The following is a 15598-nucleotide window of genomic DNA, read 5'->3' as shown; positions in this document are numbered from 1 at the left end:
ACGTTATCGAGTATTCGATTCCCTTTAATACCAGATTCATTAGACTTTTATCTGATCAAAGGACTGCTGGCTACTACGTTGTTACAGCTATCCGCTAGCGAAAAGAATGTTACGTCTAAATTATACTGCGTTTACAACTACCCTTCCCTCTCTCTTTCTCTCTAGAAAAATAAGAAAACTGTTACGATTTAACCAACTTGGTATAACGAAATAATTTCCATAAAAATTGTTGACCTTTAAGCATAATCGAACGTTACGTGACCAACGTGAGCAACGAATTTACATGAGAACACGTGTGTATTATCGGTGGTGAATTTTTCATCGAGTCACAGGGAGGCGTTAAGATCGATTATAAATCCCCGGAATTCTGGCCCAGTTCAATGGAAGCCGAGATCGCGAACCGACCAGCGAAAAGTGATGGTAACGTTGACGGGAGCCGAGCTGTTTCTGTGGTAGTGAAATGACGTAGCGGGAAATGAGTCTCGTAAAACAATCCTAGACACGCGAACGCCTCGAGAAAGTGGCTCGATCGTGGACTCGCTTCTTGAAACGTACGTTCATATCATCTTTGTCCAGTGTCCTCGACGTTAATTAATGTACCGTCGATTTATCTTTGTGATTCTCGCGTTGCATGTCCCTGCCGTCCTGCATAAATTTCAGATTATGAAACTCACAGGAACTGAAGCTTTTTTTCGCGAGCTAAATGTTTACGCGAATCCACGAAAGAAGAAGAAGAAGTTTGAAAGAGCAAAGATGGTTCTTAATGTACGAAAGTCCATGCGTGGACACGCATGCTCATCCGTTACGGTATTTCATCGCTACAACGCGCGTTTCTTCTCGGTCCAAGTACCAAGAACCGACGAAATAAAGATGAATTTTTAAACGGTCAATTTGTACATCATTTTTCAGAAGAATGGCCATCCTAATAGCCGAGGGTAGACGCGAACGGACAATGTTCATCCTTGATTTACAACTTGGAAGGGAACCTTCCAAGAAAACTTTACTCGTTAACCCTTTCTTTTGACAAAATACGCGTCGCTGATAACTCGTGAATCGAAAGGAAACCTGATTCAAAAAATCTGACAGGTTCCGATAGAAATTCCTGATAGAAGCGAGACCAGTGTATTCGACAAGGTTCCTTTTCAGACAGGCTCGAAATATCGAGACGAATAAACGTAGACTGTAAGATGGAGGCAATCGTATAGCTCGGTAGCGCGACGTGTCAGCCGTATTCAGGCGCGGCACGAGTAGCCATCCGCTTCGCGATTCGATGCAGGAGGCCAACAGTCGATTTGCGATCACGAGCTCTTCGTGATTTCACTGCTCGTTGGATGTCGACCAATCGAGAGCGAGGTAACGCGTCGAACGATCGCGAATCGACGGAAAAGTTGGAACGGATATTTATCAAGGGAACAATCGCTTCGATGCGATGGAAAGGAATCGTGATAGCGGCCCGGCACGATGAATGCCTAATTAGATGATTAATCGTTCAATAGCCAGCTACAGCCCGCTTATCGCTCGAGCGTGCTTTTCGACGGCAACAGACGACCGCACGAAGCCTAAATCACATTCACCTTAGGATCATTTTTTTTCTCGCTTTAAACGGCCATGAACGCGATCAAATTCGAGGGAAGGTTTGTTGAAACTGTACCTCGTCGATCTCTTATTATATAGCCAAAAATTATGACTTATCGGGGTTTCCACCGCGTTAGCGTTTCGATTGTTTTGCCAACATTTCGCAAACATTACAGTTTACTTTCTGCAGGACAATCGAAACACACCTAAAGTATAATACTACGGTTTCGTCAACCAAGATGCAGCTTAAGCTGTTTGTTCGAAGAAAAGAGAGCGAAGGATAAAATTCGTGGAGGAACAATAAGCGAACGATAAATTATCGGAATTATCGCGAGTGGTTCGATATAGAGGAATCTAGTTGTTCTCTCGATGCGTTTGTCCGTCGCGGCTGATTGGCCGCGTTTGTTTCAGCCCGGCCTGATTGCATTCCGCCGGAAACGGCAAACAAATGACAAACAGGGCTACCTTATCGTTAATTGGCGGAGGCGAGAGGAGGCGAGAGCAGGCAAGAAAAGAGTCAAGGAAGACTTGCGGAATTATTATGGCGCTGGTCGAGGCTCGGGGTAGAGGGAAACAGGAGGCTGGAAGAAAAGGGCGAAGAGGAAAACCGAAGAAGGAGCGGAGACGATTGTTCGTACTTTCTGTTATCGGATTTGCATGGCCGCGTGCAGCTATTCGAGAGGGTATTGTTGGCATTTTAATTCATACAGCACAGAGAATCGATCACGTCCAGTCGTCCAATAACCGAACTGCGGGATATTTACCGTCCTATGACGTCACGATAAACACTCGATGATTTTCTCTATCGTTTCTTTAAATCATCCATCAAGCACGTTTCCATCCCTTACGGAGTACCGCGATATCGTGACTAATTAACTCGCAACGCTCGGTCAATACCACCGTCGCACCAAGTGATCGTTTCATTACTCGACAAGCGTCGGCTTCGTTAGGAAAAATTCAAAGCGCCTCGAAACTGTTCGCGTGACTTCCAAACATACTACGGCACATGTCATGTTCCTATGCAAAACGTGGCTACGCCACTGAAAATTATTGAAATACTGTGTCACTCGAGAAATCCGATGCTTAAACGTTCTTAAATTCATCCCCCAAGTGGTTCGACGACAGACCGGAAATTTTCAAGGATTCCATAGTAAGGTAAAGGAGGGAATTTTATTATTCCCGAGAGGGAAGATGCTTTTAATTGAGACTGTCCGGGGGTGGAAGCACCGTAAAAGGTAAAAGAAGGAGAAGAAGAAGAAGAAGAAGAGGAGGTGGGATCGGAGGTAGCAGGAGTCTCCCGCAAAACGAGAATGGACTGACCTACCTTAGGATCATCCGATCTATTCATACTCCTTATTCAATCGTGTTCTCTCAGGATGCGAGACAAAAGCAGCGATGAAACAGAACCTCTCTGTCTCCCTTGGCCCTTCATCCCCCGCACGCCACTCTGCTCGTATGTTTCTTTGGCTTTGTCTCCTCTCGGATACGACTTCCGGTGCCGCGGCTAGACGCAACCCCTCAATGGGATGATGCGTCTTTGAAACGCGTGGTAGCTGGATTCCGCGATTATTCCTGTGGTTTCCCCGTGATCGACCCCTCTTCTCTCTTTCTACTTCCTATCAGTTTCAAAAATTTCCTGTCTCTTTACTAGCACAATGCTTTCGAGAACTTGAGGCTGATTCGATTCAACTACGCCTGACGGATCGTAGAAACTGATATAATACTAGACCCTAGATTTCACATTGAATGGGTAACGGTAAAACAGATCCTCCTTTTACATTTTTCAGTTTAAACTTTAATACCGCAATTGAAAAAATAACGTATATAGTCCTGGCACGTCCCTCCTTCCTTTTTCACCTCTTTCCCTCCGTGTCTCGTCACAGAGTCCCTTCAGAACGAAACAGGAGGGTAAGTTGGTGGATGGATGGTCTATTGTTTCGCCGACTCCGTGAGTCAAGCGTTAACGGATTTTGTCTTACAGATTACTGAATCCCTTGAAAGTGGCTGCTGTCGTCGGTGCGTGGCAGACCGTGGGAAGCGAGCTTTATTATAAATCGCGAACACGATATAAATCATCCCCCGTGTAACTCGCCCCCTGACAAATACCTTCTACATTGTACGATCGAAATTATCTGAAAGCATTTCCCCGTTACAAAACGTCGATTGTTTATGAAACTTTTTCATCAAATTGGTATTCATGAAATCGTGAAGAGGGGTTTCGAAAATGTAGGCCAACTATCGAAACGGGAATGCCTGCACCCTTTGTCCCCGAGGCTGAAGTGAGCCATCGATGTCAAAGTATTGTGACTCGAGGGAGACATCGGGCCGATCGTGCGCAGCCGTCCTTCATCGGTTCGGCTGGTCGAAAGTCGTCGTCGGTAAAAAAGTTAACCGCGCACCGCCATTCAGAATATAACAATAAATTAACGTTGGCTCGCTGTACGGGCCAATCTTTTGTCTACCGAGCGATGCCTCATTGTTAACCGGCAAACAAAGGGAGATCGATCCACGTTCTTGTCGGGCAAATGGTTCTTTGACCGTCCGAGAACTATTGAAAACGTAGACGAGTTGACGATTAAAAAATTTCTGCGAACGCACTTTACAACTCTGAGAAAGCTGTCTGCGAGGAACCAAGGTACGAGAAACATGGTGACACCGGCGAATGGGCGGGACTTTTGAAAACAGATAACCGAGAAGGTGGAGGCGGAGGACGAGCAGAGTGACTAGACAATACGGAAAAAGAAGAAATGATATCGACGTTGCGAGTGCGCCAGCGCGAGAACCGCCTACTAGTGTTCACCGGTGTCGTTCGGACGACAGAAACGATATCAGAAACGATGACACGTTCAGGGTACATACGTAACAATGTTATCAGAAGCATACCGCAATGATTATGCGGCTGTGTCCAATTGAATTTTTACAAGCGATAACGAGCAACGTCGTTAAATTTCCTTCGATGCTTCATTCCGAAACGTCTCAAGCAGACTCGCTTCAACTTGGTTAAATATACGATTTCAGCCATGTCGAATAAGATAATTATTTTGAAAAAAAACTCCAATTTATAAGTTTCTTTTTTTTTTACCTGCTGAAACCTAGCAATAGCGAATGGAAATTGAACGAGCTGGTCACGCAATCAGTTTGGTAAAAATAAAGCTTGTCGAATTACTGACGGCAGGTATCACGGGATCGCGAATAGGAAAGACAAAAGCTCGTTTCGAAACGGCAATCTTGAAAATTAGTTTTATATAGTCTCATGCCGCGGTATGCTTTTATAGCCTCGTCGAGTAAGTTCCGCGGAAAAGCTCGTAATGTCTTGCGTTTTAATACGGCCGTTTCTAGAGTGCGACGAAATAGCCTCCCTTTTCGAAGTGTTTTTACCATTTATGCTAAATCGTATCCATTTGTTCGGCGAAATATCATTCGTTTCGTCGTTAGAATTTTCTACTATTATAATACTTCAAGTATTTACATTGTTGGAAATATTGAATCATAGGCACGCGAGTAATTCTTCGAATTATATAAAATTTAATGAAGAAATTAGCAATCACAGATCGTGTCAGTAGTGGTCCCCATACGAAAAGACATAGATCCAACCCCGAAATTATTTACAATCGTACACTCTCCACAAGGGATAGCTTACTCACCCTGTGCCAATCTTCTAGCCACCGGCTTGGATCTCATCGCTGCACGGCGGGTGGCAGATTCGTAAACAAAACACTAATTGTAAGAACCCTGACAGTCCTCCGAGCCATGCGAGTTTATGCACGATCGCAGATTATCCTGTCGATTATTTCAGTCTATCCCACTCCGTAGCCCCTTTCGATAAAGAACAGTTCGATAAAGCACAATTCTCCTCCTTTTCTGGCTGGGTCCTCTTTGATCCCTCTTCGATCAGACGGAGGATGGTCCGAAACGGACGGGTGACGATGTTGCCTCGAGCCGGACACTGTGGAGGGTGCACAAAGAGTCCATTCCGGCGCGCGGTTTCCGGTACACCGGATATCCTCAGTGATCCGACGGCAGTCCGTTCGACTGGGATCCTGACGTGCGTTGGGATCTGTCCTCCGACAGTGGAGGCTTCTCCTGTCCTCCGCTTCTCCTGTCTCCTCCTCCTCCACCACCTCTCCTCCTCTTCCACTCCCTCCAATCTCTTTTTCTCTCTTCCTTCACCCTCCTTTCTCACCCTTCTCGCTTCTTCCTCCTTCCCTGTCACGCTCTTTGCTCCACTGCTAACTCTGCCGCCGCGCCGTTACACCACCGCTTCTTCCACCCCCTTCTTTCTGCCTCTTTCTCCTCTTCGTGTTACTACTACTACGAACACTACCACCACGTCTACTTCGCCTCCACCTCCGCCTTCTGCCTCCTGGCCTGGCCTTCCCCACCTGCCGAGTCGACCTGCTCGGTTCCCCACCACCAAGCCTCTGCTGTCCACCAATGATCAGCCGCTGTCTCTCCAACGCGTTCCTCTTTTCCTACGAGAGCGCAACCTCTCGTTTTCTTCCTTCCCGGGTTTCTCTCCTATCGGAAACTCCGTCTCGCTGAGGGTTACGCCAACTCCAATTATCAATCACCTTCGGATAAGATGACACTTGATTTTCGATGATCTTTCAGCTTCAGATAGAGAGAAACTTTGTAGAGATTCGTTGACAGACCGTTGGAGATCGAGGGACCAACGAGGCTGGACCTCCCAAGCTGACTTTTGGACACGTAGCATATGTTGATGTAGTTTGTATACGGTTCGGTTTATCAGTGTTTATGGACGATTCGAAGAATTCGTGCCCGACGGTGCTACTTTTTCGATAACTCTTGTAATGTGTCCTTTGTAAGGTTTTAAGCATCTTGGAGGCTCGCGTTCCCCGCTCCTCGGACGAGTTATCGGATGCTGCGTTTAGGGTTGCGTTCGCCTGGAAACTTGAACTTTGACGCCTGTTACTATAAAGTTCCAAGATCTCTCTTAAAGGATGCTGTGTCTGTCCACGTTGTGTGGGTCGTTCTTGACGATGTCTTGGTAAGGAAACAGGTGTTCAACGGGTTCGATCCCTTTCGCTGACGTTGCTGATCACTAATTCACCACTCTGTCCCTATGTGCCGAGTCGTTATCGCTGCATGTTGCTGACGTGTAGTCTGTACCGGCTCGATACGAAGTATCCAACGTGTGCACTGATTATAAACATTCTTGTCTGATAATTTGGTTATGTCTCGCCCCTTGCTCAAGTTCAACTTTCAAGCCGCGATACTCTCGGTTTTGACATCCCCGAAACTGATCGGAACTGTGGAAGGGTTTACGAACCACGTTGCCGGAAACACGTGGCGACGAGTGGCGCCGAATCGACGCGACGCGACGCGACGCGACGCGACGGAAGTTACACTTTCAGCGACGCGAACACTGTTGCGCGAAGATCGATCGATCCACCCTTTGTTCGATCGATTACGCGGGACGATGAGTCCCGTTTGATGCCGTGGATCGTGTGACGGATCAGCTCGCGACGCGTTTTGCGGAAAGATGTAAATCGGGCGGAGGGAATGCCAGCGGAGACGAGGCGCGTCGACTTCGAGGCTTGGCTGGCAACTCGCTTCGCACCGACACTTCGACTTTGCATTTCTGGCTGCGTTCTCGCTCGACTAGGCGCCCCTCTTCTCCATCTTCGTCGCACCTGAACGCGACCTCCGACCCCACGGACGGTGGTTCGTCGTGAAACGCGCCCGCGCACCCTTCCGAGCGCAGCTCCGCCCTGCTTCTTCTTTGCCCTTTCGAAGCCGGCATCGCCGGCACCTCTTCGCTCTTTTTCACGCGTGTTTCCATCGGTACGCGCGCTACCTACGTGAAAACGTGGCACGCGCGATGAAAGAAAAAGCAGTTCACTGAAAGCGCGACTCAAGAATTTTCTCTTTTTTTTTTTTAATTTTATTCTCATCGTCCCCCGTACTTCTCCCTCGTAACGCCTCGTTTACCAAAGGGGTGACACTTTTTTCCCTCGCGACGCTTTTTCTTTTCCCAAGATTTATCGAGAAATCCGTAAAGTATCGGAATTATATCACTATTTTCGATTTTTTCAACGTTTCGTTAGAAATGCCTATGAGGTGGACAGATTGCAGGTAGCCATTATTTTAATGAGAACTACGTGCGTCTCGCGTGATTCGCTTATTAGCGACGGTTCGACCAGAGGATCTTGGGTTTCGAATCGCTCGTAATGCACGACGCGTGAGTGCAGAAATATCACTAGCCGCAGCTCGACAATACGGGCCAACGTTTATTTTCATCCCCGAGAATCGTAAAACATCGTGGAGTAATCGTTTTTGTTAAAAACTGATTTCAGTTCGATACTCTGCGAGAAAAGCGTTAACAAACACGTAGAAATTCTTTTTCTTTCGTTCCTTATTCCAACTTTCAGTTCTCGTTTCTCGCACAACCAGCGAGAACTGTTTCGCATAGTTTCATCCGACCCCAGGTTCCTTTTCCTCGCTTCGTTCTCCGCTTCGAATCGCCATCCTGCAACCTTTCTCTCCGACTTTTGCCTCATCTCTCGCTTTCCTCCTCCAATAACCGCCACCTTCATCCGCGAGACTTTCTTTGTTTCTTACTGCACGTGCTCCACCCGCGTCTGCAGCCGCATAAAAGCGCGAACCGAGAGGCGAGAGCAGCGGGTAGGTTATACACGACTTCGTAAGACGTTGTTCATGTTTAAACGGATATAGTATTTCGTGCGCGGATTCAGGCGCGTGTGTGAGCCGGTTCACGTTGCGTTACGCTCGCTAACACGGGCCAGGTGTTGGCGACGGTCAAACGGAGAGGGTGAAAAGGTAGGTAAAGTACATGTATGCGTACGTATCCAGCTTCTCTGCGAAAATTGAATACGTGCCTGTCAAGAGTGTCGTGCAAACAGAGGCGAACTTTTTGCACGGACATATTTGAACCGGAGCGCAACAGTTGCTTTGAGCAATCTCGTTCCCTAAACATGTCGCGCGTAATTATCACGACAATGATATTTCCAAGCGAATTTTGATCGAACCTTTTCGTAAACTAGTTATACCGACCTCCCTGCTGCTCCGTCTATTCAAATTAATCTCCAATTAATTTCACTCTCGACAAGCTTAACCTCTGTTTATTCCACCCTACGTACGTAAACAGACGAATTTACCCGAAGCATACTTATTTATCGCCTGACCGGTAGGAATTTCCGATCGAAAACTGAATCGTTTCGGTGTTATTGGACGTAAACGGATAGAAATATGTGTCAGTTAACGCAGGATGCTAGGGAAAGGTAAAGCGAAGGGCTCGAAGACCAATCTCTAGGGTAGTTGTACAAGGCTACTTGAGATCTCGAAATCTATAAAGAGAAGGAGGAAGTAGATTTGGCCACTTCTGAACGAAAGGAGAGATCGCTTACGGGGGGTAGAGAGGTATAGGAAAGTGCCGCTAACGGATGACGTATATTAGGGATACTCTGGTCGAGTAAGGCAGCCGAGGATACCCAGGACCCTCCCTGTCCTTTTGCTAGCTATAAAAACCACTCGCCTTCCTTCTCGACCCTTAGCTAAAAGGCCAATCCGCCCTACCACCCTTATCGATCCACAAGGAACGGGCGTTCGGTTACTCTTCGGCTTGTGGACTCGACTTCTTGTACGCGACCACCCCCACACCCTCTTTACCACTGTAATTAACGATCTTCCAGTTTTTTCCATCGTTATGACGCGTTAAAACGCTTCTTCCTAAATCGTTCTATAAATTCTCCTTTCGTGCCACCGCCAATTAAAATTTAAATTACTCTCTTCAACTCGTGATCCTGTCCGACTGAAATGATTATGAAACTAGAGACGAAGTTGACTAATAAGCGGAGCGACATGAATTTGTATTTCGACTATGGGTCGACTACAAGGAAATTACGGACCAAGATGTTTGTACAGCTCTCGGTAGATCGAAAGAACGATTAAAAGTTACGAAACTTGGAAATTGCCGGGCGTGAAAAGTTTCAACTCGAAGAGAAAATACTACAGAGCTTTTTTCAACGAATCGTCTTTTTCTTTCGTCGCTAATCGATATCGCTTGAGACATTACCTGACGAAGATTGTAGAGAAGGAGGTTTACAGGGGCTCTTACATCCGCCCCTTTTACCGCCCCCGTACGACTTCGCGGAAGCATGAAACTCCCAAATGCTTGTCCATCGGTCTTGTGCTTAAAAGTTTTATCGCCCGCCTCTCCATATTCATCGCGCGAATTTCTATTCTCTCTCTCTCTCTCTCCCTCTCTCTCTTTCTCTTTGCTCTCCAACTATCATGCCAAGCGACGTGTTTTTCAATTACGCGAACGTTTTAAACCGCGAGATCTCTGGCATCGATTCGAGACTTGTAATTTCGCGATGCATTATTAGTTGACCGAGGGCATTGCAGCGGCGGTAGATTATGAAATAATGCTCCTCATGCGTGTATGCGCGATTATCTAAAAAGTATCTTTGAATAAGAAGAATGAGCTTTTACTCTTAACATCCATTAACATAGAAGTCCAAGTACCGCGGGCTATGTAACTTCTTTCTCATTTTCTTTTTTCTCTCTATTCGAGTGCGTGACGCATAGCTGTGCAGATCGTAAGAGGGATAGCATACCGAGCAAGACGAATTGAACCGCGTTTACCCGCGTCAAAGCGGCTTGCAATTATTGCTGAGAAAGCAAGGTAACCACGATGCAATTTTTATTCCCGAAGATACGAACAAGACCGTCGCTATGTTCGAATAACGTGCTCGTTGGAATTCAAACGCCGCGAACGTAGTAGTGAAAAATAATATTAACGATATTAATTGATGCATCGCGAGATTTAAGCATCGTTCGAGTCGAGGGTTTTCCATAGCCGATGGCGGGCATCACGAGAGGGTGAGAAAGAAAGGGGAAGGGTTGCGAATAAAGTGGGAGAAAATTGTGATGGAGGTAGAAAGAGAAGGAGGCATGTCGTGCAGCCTATATCTAAGACGGTCGCATGTCATATCAGCAGTCATCGGACTGGGATATAGGTATGTCTGTATAATGCCGCGATAGTACCTCGACGGTGCCCCTGTGTGTATATTACGGGGATTTAGCTCGAGGGCCCTCGCATGCTCGGAGACTGATGTGACCACGGAGACCGCCTCGTCGAGACATGCGAACTGACCTGTACGACAGACCCTCTATCGCTTTCTCAGACCGCAAGAAAAAGAAAAAATATATATATCATAAATGTTTTCGATCGCCTTGCATACTTTCCTCGAGTTTACAAAATTTCTTTATGAAACGCGTGTCCATCCTAAAAATGTCCCCCCTCTTCGCTACTAGGCTTGCAATTATTATAGATTTTTATTAAAATTCTTAGATCAATTAAAACCTCGTTTATCGAAGTAACCATGAATTCACCTATTTTTTACCATCCTTACATACGGAAAAACGAGCACGAAGCAGAAGGAACGATTTAAAGTTCTCGAAGGAGAATACGAGTGAAAATATCAGGAAGAATCGGTCTATGATTTCCTTCGTCTTTCCCTTCGTCATCTCTAGCGAATTAAGTACCGTTTTCATTCTGTCGTTAACATATCTGATTGTTCAATAATCGCGCAGATATACGCGTTGGATATTCACGTTACAATGTATATGAATGAGGGTGGCGTGTATCAGCGGCAAAAAAAGTAGGTTGCCTGGCAGGCTTGGCCAAGCCCGTGCAAAGATTAAAAGCTTTTGATGTTTCGTATTTAAATTAACTCGTTATCCCGGATCCTTGAACCAACGTCCGCGAAATCGCGAAACGACCGCACTTGCCACACCCGACCAGTGTCTTGCCCGCGTAATTGCATCGTATTCCAACGTTAATCTAACGTGAGTGTCGCGATTTTATTTATACACATTTACCTACGGTAGCTCGTTAGAAAAATTCTTTCGTTAAACGCAGCCGTAAATTATAAATTTCCACGATGATTACGCGACCTACAGTCCCTGAATAGCTGTACTAAACTAAATCGGAATGATTAACGAGACGAGCTTTATAACATAATAAGTTTCCATTGCGAACGAAACAAGGGTGATCAAAGCGATAAAGTTTTCGATCTAAAGCAAGATGCGATACTTCCTGTTGGTTTTTAAAGGGATTGTGTGTTAAAAGAAAAGATAGTTATGTTACATGACACGAAACGACAAGGTTTTCAGTTATTTTAACCGCAGAAATTATGCGCGTTCAATAAGATGGTGGACATAGAAACATGGCGTGACTTCTGTGTTCCAGGTCAAGACAATATATTTCGTTATTATATTATTACGAGACTGGATGGCAAGCAGAATTATGTATTTATCGTCTGAACATTATTTTCATAATATCGCATGGCAGCTCGTATAATCGTGAGCAATGTAAAGATTTATTTAAAATTGCGTAACAGAAATTAAATAACGTTCCAACTATCGGAACGGTGGACCGTGGACCAGAGATTTATTTCCTTGTCTGAAATCTCTAATAGCTTACGGCGTAGAATCAACATATGTCACCGTATCATCGATTTTTACACACGTTTCGGTTTACATCTGCCTACGAATGCAACTGGTCGACAGACGGAAATAAATTTTGCCTTGGTCCACGACAAAACGTATCATTCAGCACAAAGAAATACGTGTCTGATAAATGTCATAACCCTACCTTACACGATGAACGAAGGCTGCCTGCAACTGCCCACGCGCCATGTTCCTCCACCTCGATTGTTTCCGCTTGTTCCCATGAAAATCGCGACACAGGAGGATTCATTAACACTAATTATCGGGTAAGAGTAAAACATTTCACACTACAAATGACAGAACGTAATAAAATCACCGACTGGGTACGATAATTTTTTGTCACACGTGCGATTGCTTTGCAATTGTCTTACCGCGCAAAGAACACTACGTGAATAAAAATCGGTGTTAAAAATGGCTACAAAATAAATGACAAAATTTTATTTATTATATGTATTATAATATACGTATATTAAATAAATTTCGTGATTTTTTTAAATAGTAATTAAAGTAATCAAAGTAATCAAATATAAAGAAAAGTAAATAATTCCAATTTGAAATGATAGTCGCATTGACTCGCGTAGTAGCTACCTCGATCTTCTGTTAACGTCACTCCCAATATTTACGCGGTAATCTTCTACAAGCGTGTGATAAATTCTATTTTCTTAGTGCAGTGTAACCCTTCCCCGTGTCGCATAAACGAAGCAAGGAAACAATTTAGAAGAAAACTACTTTGAATAATCATCAATGTCTGACGATACTTCGGATGAAGGTAAACAATTCTATATCTTGGCACGTGCGTTTTTCACCTTCATCACTTTCATTTCCATTACGTAACCTTACGTTACGTCAAACATATCAACGTTTACAATTATTCCATTCTCAATTCTCTAATAATAGACAAAATATTTATCGATTATTATCATAAATGTGAGGTTATGTTATCGCTGCGCCATCAATCGCGATCGATCCACCAGATGATTAATCTCGTATCATTCAATGGCGCGTCAACAATAACAAAGTCGACAGTTATATTCTATTCGCGATTGTATATATAAGATTTTAAGATTTAATATATTTTCTTAACAAAGAGGCCCTTCGCGAGGGTCAATATGATAAATGATATACATTTACGGGATACGGAAAGGTAATATCAGAACAGTTTCAGTCTGCCGGCTCGCTAGTTAGGGTTAAAGGTTAGTCGAAGCTCGAGAGAGCTTTGTAGCGAGAATTTGATTGGTAATCCTTGGCGTGGTACTCAGTCAATCGTTACCCCTTGTCATATTACCAGGCTCGTACAGACGTTCGCGTATTCCTCCTCGTCCATGTGTGTGCGATTCCGACCGCGGGCACACACATAGACGCGGATCAGGTGTACGAGAGCGTACACGCGTGTTGGTAAGTGGGTTTGGGTAACTAAAAGCCAAGCGCGGGTCGAGTGTGCGAGTGTATCATAGAGAGGGCATTCGAGCGGAAAAACGCAACTAAACGCGAGTAATTGGAAGCCCAAGGGGGGTACATTCGAGCCGCACTGGGTCTGCCGACACCCTTGCTCCACCAGGGACGAATCCATGCCCGTTTATTATTTCCTCGAAATGTTTACTCTTATATTTGTCATGTTCACTTTCGTAAACACTATGTTTGTTATTTACCATGGATCGTCACGCTTATCATTTGAAAAGGATGTACGTACCTCTTCTTACATGCTTCGCGATTGAAAATCAAAACAATTGTTTGAAAAATAATTGATAAGAAATTTAAAATTTAAAATTAAGTATTTTGATGTTCAATAAGATGTACGAGATTGTGATGTAATATCGAAGAAATTGTTTGAAGGAATTTTTTAAGCGCAAGCTTGATTTTATCTTTTTCAATTTGTCGACTGCTGCCCTGGCAGAGCTTTCGAAGCTCGCGAAGAAGAGAAAAAAGAATTTCGTGTCAAACCTTGCTTCGCGTTCCAGTTTAACGCGAGCCCCAGTCGTCATCGTTAATATGTTTCCAATTCTTTTTCTTCATAACCGAGAGAAATTTTCCCGTACACCGTTTTACACATTTCACTGGATTTCCACTTCTTTTTTTTCTCCACACTTTCGATCCGTCGCTAACAAACAAGAGTAACGCTCGATAAATTCGTTTACGTAAATTCTTCGCATCAACATTTCTCAGTTTTCGATCGTGATAACTTTCGAAGGTAATAAATTCATCAATGACCGGCCTTGTTCCACGAACACTGTCCACGTTGAATAATAAAAATGAACCTCTCGAATTACAGCCGATGGTGTTTTCAAAACAAGATTCCGCTCGACAGTCATTTTCATTCCGACGTGCCTTTGGTGATCGTAAAATATATTCTCGAGGGTGGAGCTTTCATTGCTTTCAAGAAAACCATTTACAACTCACGAAATTCGTGCAGGACAGTTTCCTCCTCGTTGGTAAGCAATGTTTCACGATGCTGCAGGAAGCTAGTATAATTCAGATTTATACTCAGAGCGTAGAAAGCGGAATTGGTTTGTCGTTGTCGTAACATTAGGGGGTTGTTACCCCGCGTGGTTGATTGTGTTGGTGGAGCAGGATTTGATAAGGAGAGAGAGAGCGAACAGTGATTTAAAACGGTCTTCCACCCTTCGTGCTTCTGCTCCTGTTCTGTCTTCACCTTCTTCCTTCTTCCTCTCCCTTTCCGTTCATCATCATCATCCCTCTGCTTCATCCTGAATCGTCTCCCACTCTTCGAGGCAGGCCCTCTGTTTCTCTGTTCCCTTGTGTACGTACATGCATCGTCCCCGAGGAGAGGCAGCAAGGGGGTTGTTTCGTGGCTGCCGTTGGCTTTTCGTTGCGGTTTGTGCGGGGGATGTTTCCTTCCCTTGTGAACATATCCATAGACTTCCCTTCTACCGCCATATCCTCCCTCGTTCCGTTCCGTTCCGTTCCGTTCCGCCTTCCTCCTCCTTCTCTTTCGACTCAGCTTCTCGACCGTAGCATATTACTGGCATGGCAGTGCCTTCAGTTCAGTCAGTGTAAACCCTCGAAGGCATTTGCTGATTCAAATTAATCACAGCCGAGGTAGCCCACCCAACCAACCAACCCTCTAGATCCTGCCTGCCTGCTTGCTTGCCTCCTACGCTTGAAAGGCACCAACAAGTCTGCCAGTCACGAGCAAACACCTATAATTAGAGATGGTATACAAGTATATTGCAAGTAGGTTTTGGGAGAGCTCAGTCTAAAACCTATCTTTTCAATTATTCTTCGATTGCAGTCGAAGAAAAATTTCTTCCTAGTTCATTCGTTTCATCGCGATGGCAATTTTCTTAGAAGCACGGTAACTACGAATCAAATGCTGCACGGCTTTCATCTCGATAAAGTTTTTCCCTCGCGGTAATACGTAGGAACGGTGTGGCGTACGGGCATTAAAAGCTCGTCAAACAAAAGCTCGCGAAATCGCGTGGAATCATTTTCCCCCTGTGATTCCATCGGCGTGGCGTCTAAACAAGGAGAAAGAAGATGTAGAAGGAGAAATCGCGTTGAAGTGGAG

At 44.9% G+C, this 15598-nt stretch overlaps 2 protein-coding genes across 3 annotated transcripts in view; one reads left to right on the top strand and one right to left on the bottom strand.

Moving 5' to 3' along the window:
* The window catches only part of LOC117607961 (transcription factor hamlet), a 59430-nt gene extending 47004 nt beyond the window's left edge, over nt 1-12426 (bottom strand). The window contains exon 1 of one of the 2 annotated variants that reach the window (XM_034332284.2): nt 12218-12426. Coding sequence is in view for 1 of the 2 variants with exons in the window: in XM_034332280.2 (XP_034188171.1) it covers nt 5220-5256 (37 nt within the window). In the remaining variant the exon portion in view is untranslated. Of the gene's footprint in view, nt 1-5219; nt 5960-12217 lie in introns of those variants that run through there. The other variant, XM_034332280.2, reaches the window with a different exon arrangement.
* Nucleotides 12427-12691: 265 nt separating this feature from the next.
* LOC117607965 (protein gustavus) overlaps nt 12692-15598 on the top strand; it is a 137520-nt gene continuing 134613 nt past the window's right edge. The window contains exon 1 of the mRNA XM_076693371.1: nt 12692-12841. Coding sequence (XP_076549486.1) covers nt 12817-12841 — 25 coding nt within the window. The 5' untranslated portion in view covers nt 12692-12816. The remainder of the gene's footprint in view (nt 12842-15598) is intronic.

Source organism: Osmia lignaria, chromosome 3 (assembly GCF_051020975.1).
Source record: "Osmia lignaria lignaria isolate PbOS001 chromosome 3, iyOsmLign1, whole genome shotgun sequence".
NCBI lineage: Eukaryota > Metazoa > Arthropoda > Insecta > Hymenoptera > Megachilidae > Osmia > Osmia lignaria.
Note: the sequence above shows the minus strand (reverse complement) of the source record. Positions and strands in the feature narration are given on the sequence as shown.